The 15922-nt window shown below is 42.7% G+C and overlaps 1 protein-coding gene across 1 annotated transcript in view; it reads left to right on the top strand.

Moving 5' to 3' along the window:
• The window catches only part of CDC14A (cell division cycle 14A), a gene marked incomplete at both ends in the record, with an annotated part of 169007 nt that overhangs the window by 71864 nt on the left and 81221 nt on the right, over positions 1-15922 (top strand). Inside the window, one exon of the mRNA XM_080691478.1 lies at positions 7209-7288. Within this exon, the coding sequence (XP_080547604.1) occupies positions 7209-7288 (80 nt within the window). The remainder of the gene's footprint in view (positions 1-7208; positions 7289-15922) is intronic.

Genomic DNA, 15922 nt, shown 5'->3' on the forward strand with positions numbered 1-15922 from the left:
ATCTACTCTACTACCTAGTTTGATACTGTCATCCAATTGGGCTCACAAAGTTAATTTTCCCAACTCCCCTGGACAGTGCCATTTGAGTGCCAGTGACACATAAAAAAAATCTCATTCACTATTAATTAAGGTGAATTAACCCTCTGGAGTGGAGCTAATCTCAGTACCTTGTTAGTTCAAAACAGTCATTTGTGGACCGTGTGTTTACTGAGCATATGCTTGACAGGAGGCATGGGAAAGCTTAGAGGCATGGCGGACCTGGTTACTAACTCCAGGAGCTTTCTGCCCAAGTGTTAAGGAAAAGGGTCAGGATGGAGCAAAGGAACCGTCTGGATAGGGCTACATCCTTGAGTGAACCAAACCTTTGGCTCCACCCTGCTGGCTGTGTGACCTTGAGCCACTGAGCCTCAAGGTCACCTGTGTAAAAGAGAAATGGAGATAGTAAGGGGACCTACTTCAGGGTGAACCTTATGATTAATGAGTCAGATTATGGAAAGTGCCTAGAATGGTGCCCACACATAGTATTTACAATCTCATTCTCGGGGTTTTTTTTTTTTTATTATTGTCACTGTCATGGCAGATATCACCTCCTAGCTGAATGTCCTGTTCAGGTGTCTAAGATGTAAGGGAAGGGCTTCTGAGTGGAGAGGAAAAGTGTCCTGGTATGTGTCAGTGAACTGGTGGCGAGCTAGCTAATGAAAAAAGAAGAGTATTTTATTTTATTTTATTTTATTTTATTTTATGTGTGTGTGGGGGGGTATTGAAGATTGAACCAGGATCTATACCCTCTGCTCATTTTATTTTCTGTTCATCACAAGGGTCTTACTAAGGTTGCTGAGGCTGTCCTCAAACCTGCTATTCTCCTGTCCCATCCTCCCAAGTACTGGGGTTACAGGTGGGCGCTGCCACTTTCAGCCTCAAGAATTTTAATAGGCAGAGATGGCGAGGAAAGTATTCTAGGGAAAAGACCTCAGATGTTGAAAGTATCAGATATATGCTGGCAGTGGCGAAGAGTCCAGGCTAGTAGGTGAGGTTCATTTAAGGAATAATGATGAATTCTCCTGGAAAGGTAGGTTGGGCGCTGTCTTGGTGAAGGGCTGACAGTCTGGGCTGAACCTTTTGATCCGGACCTAGACTTGAAGATCCCTACTCCAGCATGACATCTATCCCTCAGTATCCTCAGGAAATTAGTTCCAGTCTCCCTCTTGGATATCAGAATCTTTAGATGCTCATGTCCCTTCCATGAAATAGTAGATAGCATTTGCATATAACTTTGGCACATCCTTCTGTATTCTTTAAATCCTCTCAAGATTACTTAGAATACTTCATATCATGTAAACGCTATGTAGATAATTGTATTGTTATTAATTTGTTATGATTCTTATTTCTGTACTACGATTTCTTATTGTTGCCTCTTCTTTTTTGAATTTTGTTGTTCTGTGGTGCTTGACTCCTGGGATGCAGAGGGCTGACTGTGCTGGAGTGGTGGAGGTGGAGGCAGAGAGAAAAGTTCGAGTATGGAGACGGGAGCGTGAGGGAGGCCAAGTGTGGGTGATGAGCGTGGAGGAAGAAGGCAGGGAGATTCACCCAGGAGGCCTGCGATCCAGGGCCTCCCTCGCTCAGGCCCCCGCTTGAGGTCGCTGCAGGTGTTCCAGGGTGATAATCTCTCCTAGAAATAAATATTACAGAGCTGCAATCTCTCTTCCTCAGTCATGGTTTCAGAATGATTCCATACAAAACCCAAATAGGGGAACATAAGAGGTTTATTCGGAGAAATGGGGGTACAGTTTAAGAGAAGGCTGTGGTAAAAGGATTACGTTCCAGAGAAAGGGGTTGGAACAGTCTAGAAGCAGCTAGTGTTCCAGGTGTGAGCTCTACGCAGGCTGGAAAGCTTGTGCTCGTTATATGCAGTTGGGGAGGTCACCGTCTCTGTTCCTGCCTCTGCTTCATGTGTCTGCAAGTTTTCGCTGTGTTGGGAACTTCCCGCTGGTGCCTCTGCGAAGCCCTGTGTGTGGGGCGTGTGTGTCCAAAGTGGCAAGTGCAGCTGGGTGGGGAATCCCAGCACTCTCCTCCTGAGGGCTGGCAGGATCGTCTGTCCCCTTCCTCGCCTGCCCTGCTCGCCTCTCTACCTAACAGAGGGATGCTAGAAGTGGTAATTTTGTAAACTTTGAAAACACCTTCCCTAAATGCTGTGTTTCAGGGTTTCCGACTTGGATCTCCTCCATGGTTGAAAGGGTCTGAGGAGAGAGACCCTCTCTGGGCATTGAGTGATGGCGGTGGCTCAGTGCAGGAGAGGCTGGGTCACTGGGGGACTCTGGGGAGCCCCAGGCTCATGGCTGGGGTAACCATAGATGGGGAAGACGGATGCTGGGAGGAGCCAGCAATGGTCTCAAAGCAAGGTGTGTCTTGGAAACGTGGTGACTTGAAGTTATATGGTGCTGGGGAAGGGGCACAAGCATGGCAGCTAATTAATGGATGACAGCCCAAAGCAGATGGCCTGGTGATGCCTTAGTAATTCCTTAGTAATTTCCACATCTGGCATTCTTTTTTTTTTTTTTTTTTTTTTTCCTGTGGTACTAGAGATGGAAGCCAGAGGCATTCTACCTCTGAGCTACACACCCCAGCCCTATTTTCTTTTATATTGAAACAAGATCTCACTGAGTTGCAAAGGGCCTCACTAAGTAGCTGAGGCTGTCCTCCACCATGATCTTCCTGTCTCAGCCTCTGGAATGCTGGGATTACAAGCATGAGCCACCACGACCGTCCACATCTGGCATTCTATATATACCAAACCTAGTCTGGAACTTTTTTTTTTTCCTTTTTGTGGTACTGGGCTTCCTAGAAGCCCTTCTACCTCCAGGCTATACTCCCAGACCTATTTTATATTTTTATTGGGAAACAGGGTCTCTTAAGGCTCCGAACCTGCATGATTCTCCTGTCTCCCAAGTGTGGGGATTACAAGTGTGCGCCACCACGCCTGGCTGGAAGTTTTTAAAACAGGCTATCCTTTTTAGAGTGTGTGTGTGTGTGTGTGTGTGTGTGTTCTGTATTTGAAAAGTCTTAGTTCTTCATTCTTTTCAAGTCATAACATATGTTTTATGGAAACTTACATTTGGAAGAGATTTAGTCGACTTGGAAATGGTTCAAATGCTGATTTCAGCCTTTCCTGTCCATATTTCAGTGGTAGGACCTAGCTGGGCACACCTGGTCTCAGTGTTTGTTTGTTTGTTTGTTTTTTTGGAGGGTCTGGGGATGGAACCCAGGGGCTTTTGACCTCCAAGCTACACCCTTTGCCCTATTTTTTATTCTTTATTTTTGAAACAGGGTCTCACTGAGTTGCAGAAGGCCTTACTAAGTAGCTGAGGCTGTCCGTGAACTGTGATCCTCCAGTCTCAACCTCCCAGATGCTGGGATTACAAGCGTGTGCCGCCACGCCCGGCTAGTTTCTTCTTTTTTTAAGCAAGTAAACTACTAAACAGCAGGAAATTAATGGCTGAATTCAAGAATACTCACCCAGAGGCCACATTGAATCTAATTTCACTTTCCAGATCACAAAGCATAATTAACATATGACATGTGGATACAGGTTTTTTTTCTCTCCTCAGTACTGGGGATGGAACCCAGGGGCATTCTACCTCTGAGCTACACACCAACCCTATTTTTTATTCTTTATTTTTGAAACAGGGTCTCACTGAATTGCAAAGGGACTCACTAAGTAGCTGAGGCTGTCCATGAACCCCGATCCTCCTGTCTCAGCCTCCCAAATGCTGGGATTACAAGCATGTGCCAACCATACCCGGCTAACAAGTTGCTTCCTAAAAATATTTCGGGTGTGTATATATGTGTTGCACTTTGTAATATATACAACAGCACCTGAAAACAAAGCTAAAAACATAGTAAAGTTTGAGGTAAATGTTCCCAGGGAAAGACCATTAAATTTATGAGTCAAAATCTGGCTTAGACTTAAATTAAGCCATTTGTTGTTTTAAGAATCACCATTTGTGTATCAGGAAGATTAAATTATCTGAGTACAGAAATATAGTTGTAAATTCTAAGATTTTTTTTTGTAGCACTGAATATTGAACTCATTCTATCTCTGAGATACACCCCCAGCCCGATTTTATTCATCATTTTGAAACAATATCTCACTAAATTGTGGTGGGCATCACAAGTTGCCGAGGCTGGCCATGAACCTGCGATCCTCCTGTCTCAGCCTCCCAAGTACTGGGATTACAAGCGTGCGCCACCACGCCCAGCTTTTACTTCTAACTCTATCATAGATCAGCAATGCAAGTTTGGAAAGGCAGGCAAGCCTTTCTCTCTCTCTTTCTCTCTCTCTCTCTCTCTCTCTCTCTCTCTCTCTCTCTCTCATATGGAGACATATCTAAGAAGATCTAGCATGGCAATATATGCCATATTTTCTTCTGGAAAAAAAAAATAGGACATCGTATTTTAATGACCCAGCATGAATTCATTTAGCAATGCCCTGGGTATCAGGAAGACATCCCCCCACTTTCCCTAAGTGCTTACCTTCAGGTTGTAGAAGGTCAACCTGTAACAGATGCCCCAGGAATCTTCCTGGAATTTAGAGACCTCTGTTGGGTTTCACTTTGCACTTATTAATAATTTAGCACGGGGATAAAAATAAAAACAAAGGCTCTCATCTTACAGTGTGAGAACGTGGGTCATGTGTGCTAAGTCATGCAGGTGAGATGAGGAGCGAGCCCTGTGGGGTAGCCAGCCTAAAGAAGTGTTTCATGTGGGCCAGCGGCTCCCTCCTGCCTCAAAATGAAAGGAAATTGATGTAATTGCTCCTGAGGAGAGAAATGTATTTTTGCTTTTCAGAGGTTGTGGAATAAGCATTAATTATCTAATCCAGACACAGAAACTTCCTATAAGCAGCTTTCCCTTTTAGCAGCCCAGTCAACTTTTAAACACCACGGCATCTTTAGGCCTGAGAAAGCAACTCTGCTCTATAACTTACCCATTAGGGATAGTAAAAAGGTGTGGTCACATTGGTTACTGCAAATGGTTTTTAAAGCTTGGGTTGATTTAAATGGGTTTTGTAATTATTTAAGCCACAATGGAGTTGTGATTCTCTGTTTGTCTAGATGAGGGCTTTAGAAGTTAATTCATTTTCAGTGCTATTTCTGCTTCATAACCAGCTCACTTAGGTTGATATGTGCTTTTTAGACCTTTGCTTTATAAATAAATATGGGGACTTTTTTTTGTTGGTGGTGGTGCTAGGGATTGAACCCAGGGGGCATTCTACCTTCAAGTTACACCTTCAGACCAATTTTTGTGTTTTGTTTGGAAACAGGGTCTCACTAAGTTGCCAAGAACCGTGCTGAATTGCTTAGGCTAGCTTCGAACGTGCGATCCTCCCAAGTTCTGAGATTATATGCATGTACCACATGACCTGCTTTGTTTTTAAAGTTAGGTGTACTTTTTTTTTTGTTACTGGGGATTGAACCCAGGGCATTTTACCTGTAAGCTATACCTGAGCCTTTTTTTCATCTTTTATTTTGAAACAAGGTCTCAATAGGTTACTGAGAGTCTCACTACTTTGTTGAGGCTGGTCTGGAACCTGTGATCCTCCTATCTCAGCCTCTCAAGTACTGGGATTACAGGCTTGCACCACCATACTCAGCTTCGACATACTATTTATTTTAGTTTTCTTTCTTTAGAGAATTCAGAATTGGGATTAATTCTAGTTCTGAAATTATTAATAAATAATGACATGGGACATATTGCTAGTGACATAGCCTAAAGCTCACGGAAACTTTGTAAGTAGAGAGGAAAACCCCACTTTTTAAGAACTGGGACCCTGCCAGTCTTATAAATGAAATGCATAGTTTTTGATGTTGGGACACTTTAAGGAAATAATGCTATTAATTCTAGGTAGAGAGGATCTTTAGGAACTAAATTAAATTCAAACTGTAGTTGAAAAGGACCTATGCCCTCGGTCTAGAATTAAAATTTTAAATTGCCCTTGGAATGAAACCAAACTCTCCGTGGTTTCTATTGCTCTCCAATTAGTCACTGCCTGGCTGTCCCCACCCTCTCTTCCCCTCCACACACCCACGTCCTCTCTGTGCAGCTCAGAAGTTCTCTCCCACCTCAAGGACCCCTGTCATTCACCCTCCAAGTCACCCATAGGACCCTCCCTGACACCATACTTCAATAGCCCTTTCCTGCTCTCTTTTCTGGACCCTGCTTGCTGCTGCTGCTGCTGCTGCTGCTGCTGCTGCTGCTGCTGCTGCTGCTGCTGCTGCTTTACTCAGACGATCTTTAGTTTTTGTTAATTATTGTCTTTGATCCACAGTAGAGTAAATTTTAGCAGAGGAGGCACCAGTAGCTGATTCAGTGCCTGAGGTTGGCCATACAGGCAATAGGTTGATGGAATGAAAGTTGTTTACTAGTGTTCGAGAGCTTCTTTATGTTTGTTAAGATTGGTTTATCATGCCGGGCCGAGGGAGTTAAGCATCCCTGGTATCAAGAGCTAAGTTTTCCAGCACTCTTCCCCATATAACCTTCTTCTCTACTTCACTGTGATCTTATGGAGCATTCAGAGAGCAACACTGTCCGTCCTCAGAGCAGACAGAACACGGGCACTGTGCTTACTGCGCATTGTTTTTTAAAACTTGTCAAGCCCTGAGTTGATTTATGGCAGGTTTTCTATGAAGGACAAGGAGGCCCGTGTTGGTTTTGATGAGCACACCGCTTGGCAGTGGAAGAATTCTCATCCCTGCCACTCTCTTTGTTCATCGTGCTCTGATAAGCAGCCTTCGCTGGCCTCCAGAATCTGCCTTCTGAGCCAGGCACAATGATGCACACCTCTAAGCCCAGTACTTGGGAGGCTGAGGCAGGATAGTAGCAGGTTCGAGGCCAGCCTCAGCAACTTAGCAAGGCCCTATTTCAAAATAAAAAGGGCTGGGGGTGTAGTTTGAGGTCAATCCTCAGAACCAAATCATGAAAGGATTCTACCCCATGTTGCTGCTAAGCTCTTACTCTTCTTTAAGCCAAAGGCTGCTGATCCAGTCTCAGGCTGAAATGGAAATATTGGCATCTTAGTTGCTTTCTAAAGATCAACATTATTACCATGACAATTGTCACTGCTGTGGAGGAAGTGAAATTGGTAAGTAATTGAATTAGTTGTGTATCTTTTCTTTGGCTGTGTTCTAAATGTTACTGTTTATCTGTCTTAGGTAATCTATTTAAAGAAGACACCTGAAGAAGCCTACAGAGCACTCCTCTCTGGCTCAACCCCCCCCTATCTTCCATTCAGGTATAACTCTCTGGAGACGTGGGCTCTGCGCTTGCCTAGAGAGCTGCTGTAGAGTTAAGTTATGCTGCTTTTAAGTTGTCTTAAGACCGACCAGGATGTTATATGGAATGAAACGAGATGCTTATTTTTTTGTTTTTTGTTTGTTCTTTCCGAGGTTAGATGGTATTTTATTATTTTTTTTTTGCAGATTTTCCCTCCTGGCTAGTAAGAATAAAATGCCTTTCTTGCATTAGTAGTTTATTTATTTATTGTCGAATCCTCTCTCTATCTTGACAATCTACCTGTGAACGAAGGGTGCCTGACTTATGAGCTAATAACCGTGTCAGAATTTACTAGATTTCAATAACCTACATCACTGAACCATCATCCTTTCATTCTGTAAACATTGGTTAAGCTCTGACTGCATGCTGGTTCTGGGTATGGAAGAATACCCTTCGGTACCTTCCAGAAGCACAGGTTTAGTGGGGACCCTAAGTCCCCTGTTCAGGCTTACATCCTCAAGAAACCTGTCTCTCATTACAGTGTTGGAAAAGAATGTTATATAAGCATTCTCTGAAGTAGATCTTCTAATTTTTTTTTGGGGGGGGGTTAAATGAGCTTGTTTAAAAAGTAGAAGAGGGTTGATGGTGTAGCTAAGAGGTGGAGTGCCTACATGGCATGCGTGAGGCCCTGGGTTCAATCCCCAGCACTTAAAAAAAGGAAACATACATCAGAATTCCCACAACTGGGCTGATGGTGTAGTTCGTTGGTAGAGCATTTGCCTAGCACGCAAGGCCTTGGGTTAAATCTTCAGCACTAAAAAATTAACCAAAGCCAAACTAAACCAAAAAAATTAAAAAAAAAAAACAAAACCTCTTACAACAGTAATCTCTGATAGAATTGTGAATTATGCCACTCTTTCTGTCTACTTATGTTTCTAAATCTACAAATGTGTACTATTGTTGTTCCTGTTATAATTACCAGCCAGGCAGAGGGAAAGGTGTGGTGGGCCCCTGCAGAGGGCCGTCCCTCCTAGGCTTCCCATTCTGATGTAACTCACTGGGCGGCTTCAGTGCGGACACTTAGAAGCGCTCTTAGGAAAGCCTCTGAAAGAATGAATTAAGGCACAGCCCTTCAGGGGCCCAGCGAGTCCCACCTCAGGGTCTGAGACCGTAGGGGAGTCACAGGAGGGATGCTGGTGGGTGCGCAGCAGGGAGGAGGCTGGGGAGAGGCCACAGTGGAGTGCTTCATTTTCCCAGGGAGGCGCAGGGGAAGGCGTGAGAGGAACCCGTCCTCCAGCAATCAGCGGGGCGAGGAGGGCTCTGAAGGAGAGTAAAGCCTTTTTAACCTTTCATTTCTTCTGGCTTCTGTGACTTGGAATTCCTTTGTAAAATGCAATTCTCTTTGGTCAGAAAAGGGACTAATGATGTTATTAACAGTCCTACCTCAATTCTCGGTGGAGAGCATGTGCTTTGGAGGCAGAAACACTGGGTATGAAGCCTCATTTTGCGTCTTTCTCTTTCTAATAGGTGCAAGTAACTCGGGCAAATTATTTTCTTGGAACCTTGGTCTCTTTATCTGTAAAATGGCTACAGGATTATCCTAGGATTCAGTGAAGTAGCACATTATCCCTGTGCTTGGTGTAAAGCATGGTTTTTGATTTTTTTTCTTTGTACTCTTATTGATATTAGTGAGGAATAAGAATTATTCATAGTAAATATGAATAGGAGGTATTCTAACAATCTCACGTTTTAGTAGGGGCAGGAGCTATAGGCTTAAAATAAACCATAAAAAAGAATCCTAGGTTGTACAAAAATAGAAAAAAAGATGAACCCCGGTTAAGCTGAGCTCTAAAGATAGATGAGGGTTCTGCAGATAGGAGGGAAGGACTTTAGGCCCAGGCCTGCGCTCTGCAAAGCCCTGGAGGCCTGTGTTGTGTCTGAGACAACTTTGGACCCTGCCCTGGAGGAGGAGCTCAGCCACCCTGGTGAGAGGAGGCTTCCTCCATGAGGATTATCAAAGCACTTTCCCTGCTCATAGGGAGGGCTCAGTCCATTTGATTTGCAGGTTTTTTTTTTCTTTTTTTTGGCCATTATTGTTATTGTGAAAATGTACATGCACTTGCTTCAAAATTACACTTCTGTAACACTTGTAAGACTGTAATGCCAGATAGTAAGCCCAATAACAATGTAGCTATTTTAAAATTTTTTAAGTGGAGTTGAGCATGATGGCACACTCCTCTAATCCTAGTACTTGGGAGGCTGAGAAAGGAGGATTGTAGGTTCAAGACTAGCCTCAGTAATTTAGTGAGACCCTCAACAATTTAGTGAGACCTGTTTAATAATAATTTAAAAAAGGGATAGGGATGTAGCTTGGAGGTAGAATGCCCTTGGGTTCAATCTTTAGCAACTTCTCCAAATATATATGTTTTTAAGTCAACTATATATGTATATTAATATAATTATATATATAAGTCTAATATATATGTTAGTTTTTGTGTTTTTGGCAGACAGTCAGAAGTCAAATGAGATATGTTTCCATTTCATTAGTCAGATGAGCCTTGGTGTCCTTAATAGTCACTTTAGATGTATATTTTGGAGGAGGAACTAAATTCTTACTTAAAGCATAATTTTAGCTTTTTTTGTGCTAGGTCATATTTTCCTTGAGAATTTTTGAATTATTAATTAGACCAGATGGAAAGTATATTGTTACTACTTAACAGGAGCATAATGATGACAATTATAGCCCTTTTTTTTTTTTTTTTTTTTTGTGGTACTGGGGATGGAACCCTTCTACCTCCGGGCTACACTCCCAGACCTATTTTTTATATTTTATTTGGAAACAGGGTCTCTTAAACCAGCAAGGCTGGCTTCCAACCTGCGCGATCCTCCTGTCTCCGCCTCCCAAGCCCAGGGATTACAAGCCTGCGCCACCATGCCCGGCTTCAAATGGTTTCATTTAAATATTTGAAAACATAAATATAGAGTTCAAATTAAAAACATTCTTTGTATGTGGCAGTAAAGATTGAATCCAGGGCCACTCTACCTCCAAGCTACACCCCTAGCCCTGTTTTATTTTGAAACAGGATCTCACTAAATTACTGAGGTTGACCTTGAACCTGTGATCCTTCTGTCATAGTCTCTCAAACACTGGGATCACAGGCATGGGGCCATTGTGCCCAGATCACCAGATCATGGATCAGAAACTTAAAAAATACGTAGGAAATATAAAGTGAAAATTCTTTGTCCTATCCTTGACCCTCATATATCTATTTCTTCCCAGGTAACTTCTGGTATTAGTTTTATAGAGGTTCTTTATGTACCTATACATATTTGAATTTTTATTTTTTCTATTTTTAATCACAAAATGTAGTATACTGCATATACTATTGTGCACCATTTTTTTTTTTTTTGGTTAATTCATCTTGGATACCTTTTTCTATCAGGATAATAAGGAGCATTTCCTCTTATATATTCCTCATTGTTTCCTTACTACCTTGTTCTTATTGCTGAGACAGGAGGATCCTGCAGGTTCGAAGCCAGTGTCAGCTACTTAGTGAGGCTCTCAGCAACTTGGTGAGACTTGTTTCCAAATAAAACATTAAAAAAATAGGGCTGGGCCGGGCGTGGTGGTGCACTTGTAATCCCAGTGCTTGGGAGGCTGAGACAGGAGGATCACACAGGTTTGAAGCCAGCCTCGGCTACTTAGTGAGGCTCTCAGCAACTTAGTGAGACCCTGTTTCCAAATAAAATATAAAAATAGGTCTGGGAGTATAGCCCGGAGGTAGAAAGCCTCTGGGTTCCACCCCTAGTACCACCAAAAAAAAAAAAAAAAAAAAAAATAGGGCTGGGAATAATAGCCTGGAGGTAGAAAGCCCCTGGGTTCCACCCTCAGTAACACACACACACACACACACACACACACACACACACACACACACACCACACAATCACTAAAAATGAGACAATTAAAAAAAAGATTTGTGTAATTTTACTGCTTTTTATTTCTTCTTTTTTGGTACTAGAAAGTGAACTCTACTTCTGAGCTACATCCCTAGCCCCCTTTCTTCCTTTAAAATGTTTTTTTTAAATAGGATCTCCCAAGCTGCTAAAGGTGTCACTAAATTGCTGAGGCTGGCCTGTGATCTTCCTGTCAAAGCCTCCCAACTGGCTCTTGCTTATTCTCGATTGAGTGTACTTGACTGGAGTGACAGTTGAGTTTCTGGTTTGGTGTGACTCAAATGTTGTGATATCAGCCGGGTGTGGTTGCACACATGGTCCATGCTTGGAATCCTGGTACTTGGGAGGCTGAGACTGGAGGATTGCAGGTTCAAGGACAGCCTCAGCAACTTAGTGAGGCTCTCAGCAACTTAATGAGACTGTGTTTCCAAATAAGAAATAAAATTGGTCTGGGAAAGTAACTCATTGGTAGAATGCCTCTGGGTTCAACTCCCAGTACCACACACACACACACACACACACACACACACACACACACACACACACACACACATTGTGATGGCATTCTTTGTGAGTCAGGGTGGTCCATGGAATTGTAAGGTATTTGTTTCTAAACAGCTTTTCACTTGTTACTAAAAATAGCCAATGTGTTTATCAAGAGCGACTCTAGCTAGAAATTAGAGGAAAAGGACCTTTTCCATCTCCTAATGCTTTGAGTCCACCCATCTTAGCTGCTGGCTGGGGCAGCCAGCCTTGACGGGAACAAAGGGCCTTTCAGTGCTGGGGGCTGAGCCGGCAAAGCGCACTGGCAGGCCCGCAGGCAGTCTTTGGGGCACTCTGTTGGTATACTAGCAAATTTAGTGTATAAGATTATCCAAACATTCTATCAAGTTGTATTAATTGTGTCTTACTGAAAGTCTCACAAGACCTCTGGCCTTTAGTGGAACCCTCAGATTGTTTTCCTGGTAGCGAATGGCAGTGGTTTTCCAATCTATGTTTTTGGGTAATCATGAAACCATGCTTGTAAAAATGTAAAGTTTCACAAAACATTGAAAGTTAAAATTGCACAGATCTTCTTTGAAATCCTTTTTTTTTTGGGTGTGTTTTAAAATTTATTTTATATCTCCTTTTTTGTTTATTGGCTTATATGTATCTGCTTGGTAAGCTTTTCTGGTGTTGCTGATGATACCCAAATCTATCAAAAGCTATTTTTTATTTGTGGCATACAAAATTAAAGGAGAATAAAATTATTTAGATAACAAATAACCTTCACGGTACCCCCTTTATTTATTTATTTATTTTTTGCAGTATCAGGAATTGAACTCAGGCATTCGATATTCAAGCTACACTTCCAGTCCTATTTTTTATTCTTTATTTTGAAACAGGGTCTCACTAAGTTGCAGAGGGCGTAAGTGGCTGAGGCTGGTCCTGAGCCTGCAATCCTCCTGTCTCAGCCTCCCAAGTCCTGGGATTACAAGTATGTGCCACCATGTCTGGCTTTTAGGGACCCAGTTTTAAAAACATATCTAGAAAGCATGGCATGAAAAATGACCAGGTCTGGAGGTTGAGGTATAGGCACGGTGTTGTGTTGACATCTAAGAAAATAAAACTGCTTGAAGGTGGATATCTTATCTCTAAGTCCTAAGTCCTTTTCATTTTCTAAAAACTTTCTATGGCACTGGGGATGAAACCCAGGGGCACTCTACCTCTGAGCTACACCCCGGCCCTATTTGAAACAGGGTTTCACACATTATGTTAAGTGTGAAACCTTAGCCGATTACAGTAAATGAAGGGTCATATGTTTTCTTTCATTTTGCAAGTGGGGGTAATTGGGATACCAGAGGGACTTCAGATAATAGATGAGAAATCTCAGTGGAGTCAGGGAGGTGGTCCCAGGGAAGGGGTTGGGGGAAGACTGAAGTTCATTAGTGGAATTACTACCGTTGACTATGTGCACATATGTGAATATACCAGCGTCAGTCTCAGGAAGGGGGAAATGGGGAGGCAGGGGCAGGGGCCACCAAGTGCTGTGTGCATGTGTGACACTGGCAACATGATTTACATTACGATGTGAGAGTTTAATGCACCAATAAGAGCAAATTAACAAGAAAGAAACAGGTCTCACTAAGCTGCTAAGGGCCTCACTCAGTTGCTGAGGTCGCCCACCCATCTGCAGATTGTCCCGTCTCAACCTCTTAAGTACTAGGATTACAAGTGTGCGCCATCATGTCTGTCTTTTTTTTTTTTTTTTAATGGTGTGCTTCATCCTAGACAGGTCCAGGAATGCAATTTCTCTCTCTTTTTTTTCTTCTTTTCCCATCCTCCCTCCCTCTCTCCCTCCCTCCTTCCTTCCTTCCTTTTCTTCCTTCTTTCCTTCAACTTGAATAAGAGGCTAGAACTTAAAGGTCAGTGTTTCCCAAAGTTATGTCGGTTCTCAAACTTGCTTGCACACCCGGGAAGCTGTAGAGAGCTGTTAACACCTGTATTCTGCTCTCAGAAATTCTGCTGTAATTGACCCGGAGTGAAGACTGGCTATTGGGATTATTAAAAATAACCAACATGGTTCTTATATGTGACTACGTGGCAGAGGGAGAAGATGTGCCATGGCAGAAAAAAAAAATTAAAGAGTTCAATGGTCAAGGAGGTTTAGGATTCTCTTTTGGAGAGTTGTAAGGCACACTCCCATTTCACAGATTCTGACTGGTTCTGAGTAAGGAAGTAATCTGTTTCATTTGTTTAACCCACCGTTTTCTGAGTACTGATTCCCTTCCTCTTGCCGCCCCCCTTTCTCTTAACGTTGGACAGAACTGCTGTTCTGGAACACTGAGGCGTTGTTCCTGTTCACACCCATGTGGAACACTGTGTCTTGGGTTCAGAATGACAGGCCATCCTTTGTGCAACCGTTTTCTTGCTGTTTCCCGAGAGGCTTGGAAATAGGCGGCGTATCCTCATTTGTGGCCTTCTAGCTAATGTGAGCTGGGATGTCCAGCTTTCTCTCAGAACAGGTGTGAGGCCAGCTCATCTTCCTTGACGGAGAATCCACAAACCTGGCAATCCTTTAAGGACCTTCATTCATCATTTAACTGGACTCGTCCTGTTGGTGTTAAGGGAGGTGTTTGTTGTGTTTTGGGGAAGACTCCTGGCGATACCCTAGTTGCTGAGCTGTGCAGCTGAGTGTCAATGGGAAATCTCAGTAGCAATTATTCTAGGTCTTCTGGGCAGGCCAGGGCTTGTAAGTCTCTTAACAAAGGCTCAAAAGGGTCAGCCACTTAGAACTTGGCATGAGGCTGACTCCTCCTTCTAAAGCAAAGCAAACATGTGCTGGTAGATGTTACATGTAATTCTATAATACCCCTTCACATAAAACACTGAGTCTCATACTTGTCATCTCAAATATGGTATTGTGATTTTTGCCAAAGGTTGTTTAACAGTTGACTTTGTACTTCAAAGGGTCAGTTCTCCTTACCCTATTTCCCTTGTTTCAAAAGTGTGGAAACAAATTTATTGTACTCTTTTTTTGTGTGTGTGGTACTTGAGGATGGAACCCAGGGGGCATTTTTACCTCTGTGCTACACCCCTAGCCCTAATTTTTATTCTTTATTTTGAAACAGTCTTACTGATTTGTGAAGAACCTCACTAAGTAGCTGAGGCTGGCTTCGAACCGAGACCCTCCTTTCTTGGCCTCCCGAAGGCTAGGATTAAAAGCGTGCGCCACATGCCCGGCCGTCTTTTAAGATACTCTTTTCATGCTCAAGGCGCTTGCTGCTTCTCAGTGTGTTTTCTTGGGGTCAGTTCTACCCCTTGGATCTCTCCTCACTCAATCTTGGCTTTTAATGCTTCAAATGATAGCAAAGAATCAGCATTAGTCTTGAACAGTGAGACTGTGTCGGCTTCCTGAGTGTTGAAAAGAGATGGCTTATCTATCCAAACTGTTGAATCTCTTCTCAGTGGCTGGGACATGTCTGGAGAAACTTGTGCCACTGTAAAAAACAGACTCTTTATCAGATTTTCCTTGTTAAAGTGGCAAATAAACATCACTGTACAGGATCTGAGAATAGAAGCAACTATCAGGGGCTCCGTGACCCATTAAATATACACGGGAGTGAGTTACCTCATTTTTGTTTTTTTATGGGACAAGACAGTGAGTGCTTCAATGATTTGTATAATGGAGATAAATGGTCTCAAACTACTTTTTCAGCTTTTCTTACTTTTACTCTTCCATATTAGTGTCATAGATTTTCTGTAGTAGGTTTAGTGCAGTTAAGGTTTTGTATGCTTTTTAATAGATTTCCAGTTGCCAGCTTTAGTTGATAAAGCTGGAGTAAGATTTCACAACGCACCTTTATGTTCGTATCACATTGATGTATAATTGCATGCACAGTAAGGTTAGTGGTGGCATAGGCTTGTAATCCCAATACGTGGGAGGCTGAGACAGAAGAATTGTAAGGTTTGTGGCCATGCTCAGCTATTGAGTGAGGCCTTCCAAAACTTAGTGAGACCTTGTTTCAAAATCAAGAATAAAAAAAAAATAGGACTAGTATTGGGGCTCAGAGATAGAATGCCCCTGGGTTAAATCCTCAGTTCTGCAATCAGCCAATCAGACAATCTGTTTCTGACACATTGTAAAAAAAAAAATAATAATTTTTAGCCAGGCATGGTGGTGCACGCTTGTAAAATCCCAGTACTTGGGAGACTC

The sequence above is a fragment of the Muscardinus avellanarius genome (genome assembly GCF_963383645.1).
Source record: "Muscardinus avellanarius genome assembly, chromosome: 3".
Taxonomy (NCBI): domain Eukaryota; kingdom Metazoa; phylum Chordata; class Mammalia; order Rodentia; family Gliridae; genus Muscardinus; species Muscardinus avellanarius.